This window comes from Carcharhinus amblyrhynchos, chromosome 21, assembly GCF_965287045.1.
Source record: "Carcharhinus amblyrhynchos chromosome 21, sCarAmb.v2.hapA, whole genome shotgun sequence".
Classification (NCBI taxonomy): Eukaryota; Metazoa; Chordata; class Chondrichthyes; order Carcharhiniformes; family Carcharhinidae; genus Carcharhinus; species Carcharhinus amblyrhynchos.
Genome location: NC_137344.1, coordinates 6,446,014 through 6,459,820, shown reverse-complemented (window position 1 = coordinate 6,459,820; position 13,807 = coordinate 6,446,014). Strand labels below are relative to the sequence as shown.

Here is a 13,807-nt window from a genome sequence, read left to right as displayed (position 1 = left end):
ATTTCAGGAAAGCAAGTTGCTTATATATAATAGAAAAAAGAAAACATTATGCTTTAATAGTACACCATCTCCTACCAACTTCTAAATGAATATTGTGACCTCTGCACCTATTCCTTTTGCTGGCTTGCTACTATTCCTAACTGTATAGAGTGAAATGGAAAAGAAAATAATATCACTGCTAATGATAAAGGAGGAGAATAGGACTTCTGGCATTGCAAATCAGAAACTTGAAGCAACGCCTTCAAAATGGTTGGAGTGTTGTGAATAGATTTCTTTTTGGTTTATATGGGTGTACCGTCCTTGTCAAATGATTCACCTGTCATTTTATGAGGTCTGTAAACAATAATATGACTTGAAATAGGATGGAATCACGTTACTGATCTCTGCAGTAAAAGATCTGCAGGTTAACTATGGTGCACCATATAGTGGGGCTTTCTGCAGTGTAAATGACTCCCGCAACCAATGCAGCAACTGCGCTGTTCAGATTCAGCAGCTAAGTCTAGCCAGAACTCCCTGAAAAGTTTTGCAACAGTCCAGTGAGTTATAGCAACAGAACATGCTGGAAAATCTCAGCAGGTCTGATAGCGTCTGTGGGGAGACAGAATAGCACCAACGGTTCAGGTCTGGATGACTCTTCATCGGAGACGAGTCTGACAAAGGATCATCCAGACTCGAAACGTTGTCTCTATTCTTGCTCCACAGACACTGTCAGACCTGCTGAGATTTTCCAGCATTTTCTGTTTTGGTTTCCGATTCCAGCATCCGCAGTTTTTTTGCAGTTTCGTCACCGTCATTTCCCGTTAATGATTCGTTTTCAGGTTTTGAACAAAGACGTCTGGATGCTTTAAGAATCTTGATGTCAGTGCTCTTTATGAACATTCATATTTTTAAAAACACAGGGGAATTCTATACATGTAGGCGTTTATTCACCCCTCCAGTGTGAAAACAAGAAAAGAAAACACGAGTTTCGCTACTGGACACAAATGCCCACAATAAACTCTATGAAACGTTACATAAATCATTTGCAGAGAAACTCAACCACTTCAAGATGCTAAAATCTCTACGCTTTATGCAGAATTATAGCAAAATACAAACTCCTGGACTTCCTGAAATATTCAGAAAAATTGATCATGTCTCCAGACTCTCCTCCCCTCTTTCAATCTTGGTAACTCAGTTGGTGCACCGTTCATTTTAAATAATCTGCATGATTGATGTGTGTAACAATTATGTATAAAATGCACGGTTCTGCTTCCTTGCCTGTGGATAATGTATTCCTGTGTCCCTGTGTACTCAAACAAAAACTGTAAATGCTGGAGAATCTCAGCAGGTCTGACAGAAGTGGCACAGCGGTCAGCACTGCTACCTCTTGGTGCCAGGGACCCGGGTTCAATTCCTAGCTTGGGGTCACTGCCTGTGCGGAGTCCGCACATTCTCCCTATGTCTGTGTGGGTTTCCTCTGGGTGCTCTGCTTTACTCCTACAGTCTGCAGGCATACTGGTTAGGGTGAATTGGCCGTGCTAAATTCTCCCTCCGTGTACCTGAACAGGCGACGGAGTGTGGTGACTGGGGGGTTTTCACAGTAACTGCATTGCAGTGTTAATGTAAGCCTACTTGTGACTAATAAATAAACTTAAAAAACACAATTTTGAGTCTGGGTGATTCCTGATCAGAGGTAAAAACAATGGGAAATAGGACGAGATTTATAACTGTTTGGGGGGGTTATGGAGTCGTGTGCCATGGGAGCTTGGGGGTAGATGGAGACCAGAGAGATTGACAAAGATGTCACAGACAAAAAGACAAAGGGAATGTAAATGATGGCGATCATGGGTAGGAAGGGTGCTAACAGCGGCACGCTTGAGAGATCAGAATTTGTCAACGGCACAACAAAGGTAAGTACAGTGACAAAGAACAGCCTCAGACCAGTAACAGATGGCCCTCGTGAGGTGGGGCGGGGGGGGGGGGTGGAGGTGGTGGAGGGAGGTGGAGGGAGAGGAGGAAGGGGGGAGTGGAGGGAGGGGAGGGGGAGGGGAGGCAGTGGTAAGGGAAAAAAGATGGAAAGCGAGATTTGAAAAAATTGAAAAACCATGGAAGAAATGAAAATAACAGAATAAGTTGATGGAAATGGGGTGAAGGTGGAGGAGGGAGTTCATGGTCTGAAGCTGTTGATCTCATTGTTAAGTCTAGGAGGCTGTAAAGTGCCTTATCCACAGACACTGTCAGACCTGCTGAGATTTTCTGGCATTGTGGTTTTTGTTTCAGATTCCAGCACGTGTGGTAATTTGCTTTGTCTATTGTACTCCACTGGAGTCACAGCTTGGCATGATTTTTATAGAATTATAGAACCCCTACAGCGCAGAAGGAGGCCATTCGGTCCATTGAGTCTGCATCAAACACAATCCCACTCAGCCCTATTCCCATAACCCCTGATATTTACCCTGCTGATCCCCCTGACATTAGGGTCCATTTAGCCCGGGTAATCCACCTAACCCGCACATGTTTGGAGTGTGGGAGGAAACCGGAGCAACTGGAGGAAACCCACACAGACACGGGGAGAACATGCAAACTCCACACAGACAGCGACCCGAGGCCAGAATTGAAGCCGGGTCCCTGGTGCTGTGAGGCAGCAGTGCTGACCACTGTGTCACCGCGGTTGTTTGGAGAAACAATTGTTTGACCCGCAATAACCTGATATCATTTTGGAAGAGAGACAGATATAGGACGGGGGAGCTTTGGACAGAGTGCAAAGAAAGTTCACCAGATGTTGCCTGGTCTCGAAGGTATTGACTATGAGGAAAAGCTGAATAAACTAGGATTGTTTTCACCGGAAGGACGGAGGCTGAGAGGAAACCTGTATCAGCTCTACAGAATTCTGATAGGCATTGACAGAGTGGATAGTCAGGAGCTTTTTCCCAGGGCGGAAATGTCAATTACAAGGGGGCGCAGGTTCAAGGTGAGAGGGGGAAAGTTTAAAGGAGATGTGAGGGGGGATGTTTTTCACGCAGACAGTGGTGGGTGCCTGGAACGTGCTGCCAGAGGAGGTGATGGAAGCAGGCACATTAGCAACATTTAAGAGGCATCTAGATGGGTACGTGAATAGGGAGGGAATAGAGGGATACGGACCGAGTAAGGGCGGAAGGTTTTTTTTTTAAGTTTAGCTCGGGCATCATGTTTGGTACAGGCTTGGATGGCTAAGGGGCCCGTTCCTGTGCGGTACTTTTCTTTGTTCTTTGGAGTGCTTACTGATTGAAACAACGTAAGGGGTTAGAATGAATGCTACCGTGATATTTCAGCTTTGTTTGTGCTTATTCGCTTTTCTTCAGCTATGGGAGTTAGCAGCCTCTCGAGTCACTGCCTCAGTGATCGTTTCACCATTCTGTTCACAACTAAATAACCAGGTCAATGTCAATGCTAATCCTACTCGCTGTGGAGAGACTGCCTTTGGAAATAGTTTTGGGATAGATGATAGAGATCAGATATCTGATTAATCTTGAACTATTTTTCCCCCAATTTTAAATAACAGAAAATTATACTTTTTAAAAATATATATTAGCATTTAATTTACAAGCATATTCCCTCCTTACTACTGCAGCTTCAGTAAATATTCATATTCAAGCTCACTAGGTATAAACTCAATGAGTAAAAAGTTTGGTCCACAAGGTTGTTGTAAAATTCGGCGGTGTTTAAAGTCTATATTAGGCAAGACGCGCATTTCAATCATTTCTTTTTCATTCATCTAAAATTCTGGCATTTAGCATCCGTTAATGCTTGTTTTAAATATGGATGTTCCAACTAACAATGAGCTGGAGTGCATAGATCCATTTACTACGGGCTGGATTCTCCGGCCTCGCTCGCGGCAAGGATTATCCGGCCTCGCTGCAGGGACGGGAGATTTGGCTGAGTGCCGAATTCTCTGTTCTCGCTGGCAGTGGCGGGGATTTGGGGGAGGGGGAAGGGGGGGCGTGCGTGAACAGCCACAGAATTCCAGCCTGTATCTTCAATGAATTGGCAGGATCAGGCTTTGAGTTGTCTGATATGAAGATTTGTATAAAGGAGTGTAAATATCAATCAGCCCAACACACACGCCATGTGATTTAAAAACAAAACTTGCCATTTTCAGTTGTAATTATCTTTTTAAATGGTGCACTTTTTAAACTTGGATATGGCAAACACTGTTTAGACCAACAACCAAACATACGTGCTTTCTTAATGTTGTTCCATACGGCACCTATCGACAACATGCTAATTGTATTATGACATGCATTTCTTAAAGGCAGAATAGTAAGTCACTAAATTACTGTTTCCAAAATCAAGGCAAAAGATGATCAGAACTCGTTCCCAGGTTGTAACTGAGCAGAGGTGCACACATGGACTTACTGTGGCTCTTTAAGAATCAGCATTTACTGTTCAACCTTAAGAAAAATAAAGCAAGTTTGACCAAAATAGTTCTGTTTACTGTAGTGGTAAGTACAGGAGCTAAACAATACATCAAGAAGTTTAATCTTTTTGAAAATTGTATTTTCCTTTATCAGCTAATTTGTAATAGTACAAGCAAATGTCTTTAAAAAGAAAAAAAAGAAATACTTTCCTGTGCCTTAGTTTAAAAATTGCATTAGGTCTTTGAAAATTTTTGAAAAAGCTCGCAGTTACGATCTGAAAGGAGGACACTCATGAGAAGTGCCACGGAATTTTTCTCAAAAATGTCACTCGTGACTGGATTCTATCTCAGTGATGCAATTTACATAATTACATTTGCAGATTTAACAAAAAAAAGAAAGACAATTTGCCAAATGCTGTTTGTGTGAAGTTAGTGCTCCGGTAACATGTGGAAAGGAAGCTTTGAACAAAGCCAAAGCTTTGCTGAAAGCCAAACATTGCAATTTCTAAGAAACAAAAGCCCATTCCACACAATAAACTAGTAATGAGATATGTGCTAGAGAAGTGTAGCACAGCATTCTCTGTAGTTTAATATAAAATTAGTAGAATGGTCTCCAGCACTGTTAGTTTATCATGTGCAATAGACTGAGTTTCTGTGTCTCTGAACGAGAATGTGCTAAATTCACTTTGTGATCCACATGAGAAATGTATTACATCCTCTCAGTGGCGACTCTGGACGAGTGATCTCTAGAATGTGTTAAAATACCTAAATTATTTGATCGACATCTTGTTTCTCCTCTGCTTCCCTTGCAACTATTTCTCGCCAAAAGGAATTCAGATCCCTTGTTCTGTAATCCCAATGGAAATATCAGGTCTCTACATTAGTGCAAATTACAGGTGGAGAACGTCTTTGAGATACAAATTTTGATTTGCTCAAACGTATTATATCTATGACACTTTTGGACTGATGGTTCCTTTTGCAGCCGAGATTATTAACTAGCTTTGACTTTTTGGGAAGACAAGGCAGAACAAACTGGTCCCTTGGGGGCCAAATGTGTATTGCAATTTGTATCTCAATACTTAAAAAAGAACTAGAATCCAGCAGAGGAGAATTCATTCTTAAAAATCTTTCTGTCCTTTTAATTATCAGAACAATCCATAATTATATTAGACTGGTTTAAAGCTGGACTTTAAAATTGTCAATATATCTTCTTAAAGTACATTAATTTCTTTTCTAAAAGTTAAAAGTGCTTGTTCCTTAATCTTTACTGAACATTTTAATCCTGTAAAATTAATCATTGATTATAGACATGTTAAACAAAGGCCCATTTACTACTCAAGATGCTTCTCTGTCTCATTCTCAGTTTCATACAACATTGGTTAAACTGGGGTGAATAAATTCTTGGTTAACAAATGAGAATCCTTCAAACTCTGCCTGGTCGATGTTCGCTATGACCAGCTGGTCGGGTGGTGTTAACACTGGTTGGCCTCGTGTGAAGAACTTGTCAAAGTTTTCGGCACTTCTGCCACACTGCGGAGAGAGAAACAAGTCAGGGTGTTTACTGGGTGAAAATGTACCAGCGATCATAGAATCCCTACAGTGCAGTAGAAAGGCCATTCGGCCCATCAAGGCTGCAGCGACTCTCAGCACCTTACCCAAGTCCTGTCACCCCACATATTGACTTTACCCCTTGGGGCAGCATGGTGGCACAACGGTTAGCACTGCTGTCTCGATTCCCGGTTTGGGTCACTGTCTGTCTGGAGTTTGCACATTCTCCCCGTGTCCGTGTGGGTTTCCTCCGAGTGCTCCGATTTCCTCCCACAGTTCGAAAGACGTGCTGATTAGGTTCATTGGCTGTGCTGAATTCTGCACAGTGTACCTGAACAGGCACCGCCAGTTGGATTTTCACAGTAATTTCATTTTTTTATTAATTTGTGGGACATTGGCATCACTGGCTGGGCCAGCATTTATTGCCCATCCCTAATTGCCAAAGAACAGCTTAGAGTCAACTACACTGCTGTGGCTTTGGAGTCATGTGTAGACCAGATCAGGTAAGGACAGCAGATTCCCTTCCCTAAAGGACATTAGTGAACCAGATGGGATTTTCCAACAATCGGCAATGGTTTCATGGTCATCAGTAGATTCTTAATTCCAGATTTTTTTAGCAGTGTGAATGTAAGCCTACTGGTGACTAATAAATAAATTTATTAAATAAATAAACACTAATCCCCTTACCTTACACATCTTGGGACACTAAGGGGCAATTTAGCATGGCCAATCCACCTAACCTGCACATCTTCAGGCTGTGGGAGAAAACTGGAGCGCCCGGAGGAAACCCACGCAGACATGGGCAAAATGTGTAAACTCCACATAGACACTGATGCAAGGCTGGAATTGAACTGGGGTCTCCGGCGCTGTGAGGCAGCATTGCTAACCACTGTGCCACCGAGCTCACTCCTGGAGCCAAGAGGAGCTAATGTCATCATTCATCACTGGATTCAAATGAACTCAAGATACAAGAAAATATATTTAAATTATGACATATCTTACAAGAGAGCATAACTTCAAAACTTACAAGAGGGGGGATGAAATCAAAAATTAGATTGAATTATTTTATGTGGAAGTGCAGAACGGATAGAACAGATGACTGGTGGGTTGGGGAGTAATCCTATTCGCAAATTTGAGAGAAAGTTGGATAAATGCTGATCAGAAATTTGTGTGCTAGAATGAAATCAGATAGTGGGAAGGCAAGATGGTCTTTACATTCTTTTGTCTTCTCACTCTGTGGCTGATACCTAGAATTAGAGGATAAACTGATCTTTACAATCTTCTAACAGGCTACGATCCGTTAAATTGTACTCTGGAGTATAAACCTATCTGTGTTTTATGGATGCAATATTCAGCCATTTCAACATCAAAAGGTATTTATATCCATATTGAATGTAATTAATGTCTCGGGTGCTTTAAAGAGATGAATCGAATACCAAGCAGTCGATAAAGTTCAGAGGAGGTGCTGAAGGCATAATTGAAGAGTTGAGCTTTGAAAATGCTTCAGAAGGTGAGAGGCACTAACAGATTTGGGAAGAGTAACCTAGAAATCAATGTACAGGTTGTCTCTGATTGGCATCAGTTGAATATTGTGTTGATACAAGAGGGATGCAAAGGAGGCCAGCATTAAAAACACACAAGGTGTGGAGATTGGTTATAGCAAGGCCCCCAAGGTATTTAAAATCAAAAGGATTTTGAATTCAACAAGGTGCAGATTGGTGAGAATAATTCTGATAATTTGGTGTTAGATAGGAGGTGGAGAGACCAATTATGGAAGACTTGGACCTCAGGTGAATGTTGCCTTGGAGGTAACATGATAGGAATATAAGAAATAGGAGCAGGAGTTGACAAATCCAGCCCTCCGAGCCTGCTCCGCCATTCAGTCAGGTCATGGCTGATCTCTCCCTGGTCTCAAACTTCCTCCCCACCTGTTCTCCATATCCCTTTAACCCGTCTGTTAAATGAGAAATATGTCTATCTCCTTCTTGAAACCATTCAATGATTCAGAATCCACCGCACTATGGGCCAGCGAGTTCCACAAATTCACCCCCCTCTGTGAGAAGTAGCTCCTCCTCATCTCAGTTTTAAATCTACCGCCTCCCAACCTATACCTGTCATCTCTTGTTCTAGATTGCCCCACAAAGGGAAACATTCAGACTAAATTTACTCTATCAATCCTTTTAGTATTTTACACGCCTCGATCAGATCCCCTCTCATCCTTCTAAACCCCAGAGAGTAGAAGCCCAAACTGTTTAATCTCTCCTTACATGCCAACACTTTCATCCCCAGAATCAATCTGGTGAATCTCCTCGGAACTGTCTCCAATGCCGCCACATCCTTCCTCTAATAAGGAGACCAAAACTGGACACCCTACTCCAGATGTGGTCTCACCAACACCCGATACAATTGCAACAACACTTTACTTTTATACTCTAATCTTTTTGCAATAAATGCCAACATCCCATTTGCCTTTTTTATTATACGCTGCACCTGAACACTGATTTCCTGTGATTCATGAACAAAGACTTAGTTATTAGTGTTACAAGTAGGCTTACACTCACACTGCAATGAAGTTACTGTGAAAACCCCCTAGTCGCCACACTCCGGCGCGCTGCTCAGGGAGAATTTAGCATGGCCAATGCACTTAACCGGCACGTCTTTTGGACTGTGGGAGGAAAACGGAACACCTGGAGGAAACCCAAGCAGACATGGGGAGAACATGCAGACTCCGCACAGACAGTGACCCAAGCCGGGAATTGAACCCAGGTCCCTGGCACTATGAGATAGCAGTGCTAACCACTGTGCCACTGTGCTGCCCACTGTGACACCCAGGTCCCTCTGCCCGGATGCATTTTGAATCTGCTTTCCATTTAGATAATAATTTGCCTTTCTATCTTTTTGGCCAAAATGAATGACCTCACACGTGTCCACATGAAACCGTGATGTGAATGAGGGAGAAGTAAGTACGGAGGGGGGGATAGTGGAGAGAGGTCTTGGTTATGAATTTGATGTTCCATTCACACGCATCCTGTGAAGAAAATAGCTATTTCTATTTATTCTTGTTAAGTCACAGTTCAGGAACTGCTGCTTTTCAGTAAGAGCAGCAATTTATTTTCAGGCTGGATTCCCCTTGGTGATTCCAGTGTGCCTGCCACTCAAAGAATAGTTCAATCGTTGTTCCTGTGATTTCCAACCCATTCTCCAGGGAAAACACAGAAACACCATGGATAATGCAGATCGCAGTATCACAGAATGAGAAAGAGAGGAACTAAACAATACAGCCATGGCAGATTTCTTTCATTGTGTCCAGAAACCAAGGCTGTGATTTACTGCAGAAGACAACTGGCAGCCATGTTGTTTCTTTATAGAATCCCTACAATGCATAAGAAGGCCATTTGGCCCATCAAGTTTGCACTGACCACAATCCCACTCAGGCGCTACCCCCGTAACTCCACATATTTACGCCGCTAATCCCTCTAACACTAGGTTAATTGAGCATGGCCAATCAACCTAACCTGGCACAGTGGTTAGCACAGCTGCCTCACAGCGCTAGGGTCCCAAGTTTGATTCACTGTCTGTGTGGAGTTTTCATGTTCTCCCCGTGTCTGTGTGGATTTCCTCCGGGTGCTCTGGTTTCCTCCCACAGTCCGAAAGACGTGCTGATGAGATGTGCTGACCCGAACAGGCTCTGGAGTATGGCAACTAAGGGAATTTCACAGTACCTTCATTGCAGTGTTAGTGCAAGCCTTACTTGCTAATAAAGAAACTTTGCTTTACTTAACCTGCACCTGAAGGAAACCCACGCAGACACAGGGAGAGTGTGCAAACTCCTGGTCCCTGGTGCTGTGAGGCAGCAGTGCTAACCACCATTTCACCGTATTATCAAGCTCAATAGAAACACTGAATATTATTTCCAAAAGGCCAAATATCCCGAGGGACACGTGGTAAGGAGAGAATTTAGTAAGCATGTTCTTTAAAATGACATATTGAAGTTACATTATTCAATACAATAAACCAGACCATTCAGTCTGCAGCATAAAGGATACCCTATGGCTGCAACTGTTACCTGTACTGATGGTAAGAAAACGTACTGTATCATCTGTCATCTTAGTTGGGCACTAGGACGCGACGGCCTAGTGGTATTATCGCTGCATTATTAATTCAGAATCTCAGCTAATGTTCTGGGGACCTGGGTTCAAATCCCAACACAGCAGCTAGTTGTTACACTAAACAGGAGGTGAACAGAGAGATAGAAACCATATATGGGCACGTAGTAGTGGGTTTAAATAACAGCTAGGAATCTGTGCAGGCTGGCTGGGCTGAAGAGCTTGTTCCTGTGCTGTGGTGTTCTTTGCTTGGCAATGCACACTGGATGTTAGAGGAACAGGTTAGACTTTTAAAGGTAAAACATTACAGATGCTGTAATCTGAAACAGAAAATGCTGGCAAGTCTCAGCATCTGTGGGGAAAGAATAAAGCCTTTTGCAATTTTCCAGTGAACCCCAACACAAACTGGAGGAATAACATCTCATCTTCCAACTGGACACTTTACATCCTTGCGGACTGAACATTGAGTTCAACAACTTCAGAGTCTGAGCTCTCCCCTCAATCTTCACCCCATTTCCATTTATTTTGTTTCATTTCTTCTTCTCATCTCATTCTTCCACTTTTACCACTTTTCATTCTCACTTCTATTTTTCCACTTTGACGAAAGATCATCCAGACTTGAAACAATGGTGGCGCAGTGGTTAGCATTGCTGCCTCACAGTGCCAGGAATCCAGTTTCAATTCCAGCCTCGGGTCACTGTCTGTGTGGAGTTTGCACATTCTCTCCGTGTCTGCATGGGTTTCCTCCGGGTGCTCCGATTTCCTCCCAAAGTCCAAAGATGCGCGGATTAGGTTGATTGGCCATGATAAATTGCCCTTTAGTGTCAGAGGGACTAGCTAGGGTAAATGCGTGGGGTTATGGGGATAGGGCTTGGGTGGGAATAGTATTTGTGCAAGCTTGATCGGCCAAATGGCCTCTTCTGCACTGTAGGGATTCTAAAAAATGTTGGCTTTTTTCTCTCTCCACAGATGCTGTTAGACCTGCTGAGATTAGGTTTTTATATCTGTTCACATATAATGTTCGACCCATGTTCGAGATTGGCCTAGTGCTTCATGTCGTTAGTGTGTGCTTAAACTGGACCAGATGCTGGGCAAAACGACAGCTCAGTGACTATCGCTGTTTGCTGTGCAGACACATGGATTTGGGCTGGTGTCTGTGGGAGTTTGCGCATTCTCCCCGTGCTTGCGTGGGTTTTCTCCGGGTGCTCCGGTTTCCTCCCACACCCCAAAGATGTGCTATTAGGCTGATTGGAAGTAATAAATTGTCCCTAAATTAGTTTCCCTCAATGTGGATTGCCATAAAACAATAGATAAGGGTCATGGGTGGAGGGGGGGACTGGTAATGTTAAAATGGCGGCGCGGGCTCGTTGGGCCGAAGGGCCTGTTTCCCGGGCTGTTTTTGTTCTTTGTTCTTTGTATTATCCACGGAATGGGCCTTTCTAACAGGTCGTGGGGAAAGCCAGTTACTTTAGTAACATCGAGGGGGCTACTCTGAGGTAAACAAGAGCTTGCTGGGATGCCATCTGTACAAAAGTGAAGCATTTCACTGATCTATCCTTTAGTTCATGACTCACTCAGCACAGTTCAAAGAGGCAAACAGTACAAAGATTGAGATGGAAATGATATTAATGAGCGGATACATTGATCTGGTTCCTAGCTGGCAATAGAGCAGAAGGTTGGAAATCAGAGTCTGGGGGTCAGTTTCCTGCCTCTAATGTGCCTTGTCTGCATCTCAATAAAAATCAAAAGTTAAAACAAAATGACAGAGTGAATCTTATCATAGAATCCTTACAGTGCAGATGAGACCATTCAGCCCATTAAGTCTGCACTGACTCTCTGACAGGCCCACTTCCAGCTCTGTCCCTGTAATCCCATACATTTATCCCACTAATCTCCCTAACCTACACATCGTGCAATTTAGCACGGCCAATCCACCTAACCCGCACATCTTTGGACTGTGGGAGGAAACCAGAACACTGGGAGGTAACCCATGCAGACATGGGGAGAACGTGCAGACTCCACACAGACAGTGACCCAAGGCTGGAATTGAACCTGGGTCCCTGCCGCTGTGAGGCAGCAGTGCTAACCACTGTGCCACCGTGCTGCTCTTGTGTCAGTATTTGTAAGAATACAGTTTAAAATGTGATATTTGTATGTTTCATTTAACAATCTAATGAATCATAAGAGAATAATTGGAGTGAGTAAGCAGGAGCGAATGGGATCAAAGGCTATGGGGAGAAAGCAGGATTAGGCTATTGAGTTGGGCAATCAGCCATGATTGTAATGAATGGTGAAGAAGCTCGAAGGGCCAAATGGCCTCCTTCTGCTCCTATCTTCTGAAGTCATAGTGTCATAAAGGTTTACAGCATGGAAGCAGGCCCTTCGGCCCAACTTGTCCCTACTGCCCTTTTTTTAAAACCCCTAAGCTAGTCCCAATTGCCCGCGTTTGGCCCATATCCCTTGATACCCATGTAACTGTCTAAACACTTTTTAAAGACAAAATTGCACCCGCCTCTGCTACTACCTCTGGCAGCTTGTTCCAGACACTCACCACCCTCTGTGTGAAAAAATTGCCCCTCTGGACACTTTTTTATCTCTCCCCTCTCACCTTAAACCCAAGCCCTCTACTTTTAGACTCCCCGACCTTAGGTATGTTTCCATGTAAAGAACAAAGTCCTTGTAGCTTCTCAAATTGCAGCACAAGTTAGATAGATTGTGCTTCTTAGGATACAATACAATATTTGCTTGCGAGCAGCAGTGTGAGGTGTGGTAACTATCGATGCAGTAACAGATTAGTCATTATCCGTCACTTCACTCTGCAGCTGTTGTGTCTTTTCAGCTTTAGCCACAGTTACGTTTTTAGCTGGTTTTTTTTCGCTTGGTGAACGATGGGATGTTGGAAGAAAATTGCACTCCTTGTCTATTTTTGGCACGCTCCGAATGTGTCAGGAAACTCTACGCTCTCAAACTTAGAAATGGATCAGCAGCAACGGTTGTGAGCTGAATGCGTGTGTCCAGGTGATCACTGTAATCTCACTGACTGCGAGGAACTACATCAGGAATCATTTTAACTCTCACGTGTAGCCAGGAAATTATCCAGGTCTGTTCGTTCTGATGTCAGTTGTGAGGAGGTTACTAATATCTATTATTAGGGGACAGAGTGACTGAGCTTTTAGACCAGCGTGTGCTAGCCAGGGACAGCCCATGTGGATTTATGAACAGCAAGTTATATCTTTGAGGACTTAACAAATGTGGTTAATGAGGAGTGCCTGGGGCCTCTATCTGTGTGGGCAATCAGCAGATATTCAGCAAGATTTCACATAAAACCGGCAGTAACAAAAATGAGGGCACGTGGAATTGGAACCAATCTCTTGGCTTGGATAAGGAACTGATTAAGAGATTGGAGACTGTGGGTATGTACTCAAATTGACAGAATGTGACTTCGGTAGAATCCCTACAGTGCAGGAGAAGGCCATTCAGCCCATCGAGCCTGCACTGACAACAATCTCACCCTATCCCTGTAACCCCTGTATTTACCCTACTTGTCCCCTGACACTAAGGGGCAATTTAGCATAGCTGATCCAGCTAACCCGCACATTAAATAGTGCAGGTGGGAGGACAAAGTTGCAGTGGGCCATTGCGGAGTGGGTAAGTGGGTAGAACGGATGGAGCTCGATGTAGCAAAGTCATCAACTCCCGATCAGGATAATTTCTAAATGGTGAGAAGCTCGGAACTGTGGAGGGGCGGAGAAATTTACACATCCAAGCACAGGAATCG

General features: G+C 43.5%; 1 protein-coding gene across 1 annotated transcript in view; it reads right to left on the bottom strand.

The window, feature by feature from the left end:
- Positions 1 to 4,429: 4,429 nt before the first annotated feature.
- The window catches only part of prkcab (protein kinase C, alpha, b), a 365,814-nt gene continuing 356,436 nt past the window's right edge, over positions 4,430 to 13,807 (bottom strand). Inside the window, exon 17 of the mRNA XM_080209359.1 lies at positions 4,430 to 5,905. Coding sequence (XP_080065485.1) covers positions 5,741 to 5,905 — 165 coding nt within the window. The 3' untranslated portion in view covers positions 4,430 to 5,740. The remainder of the gene's footprint in view (positions 5,906 to 13,807) is intronic.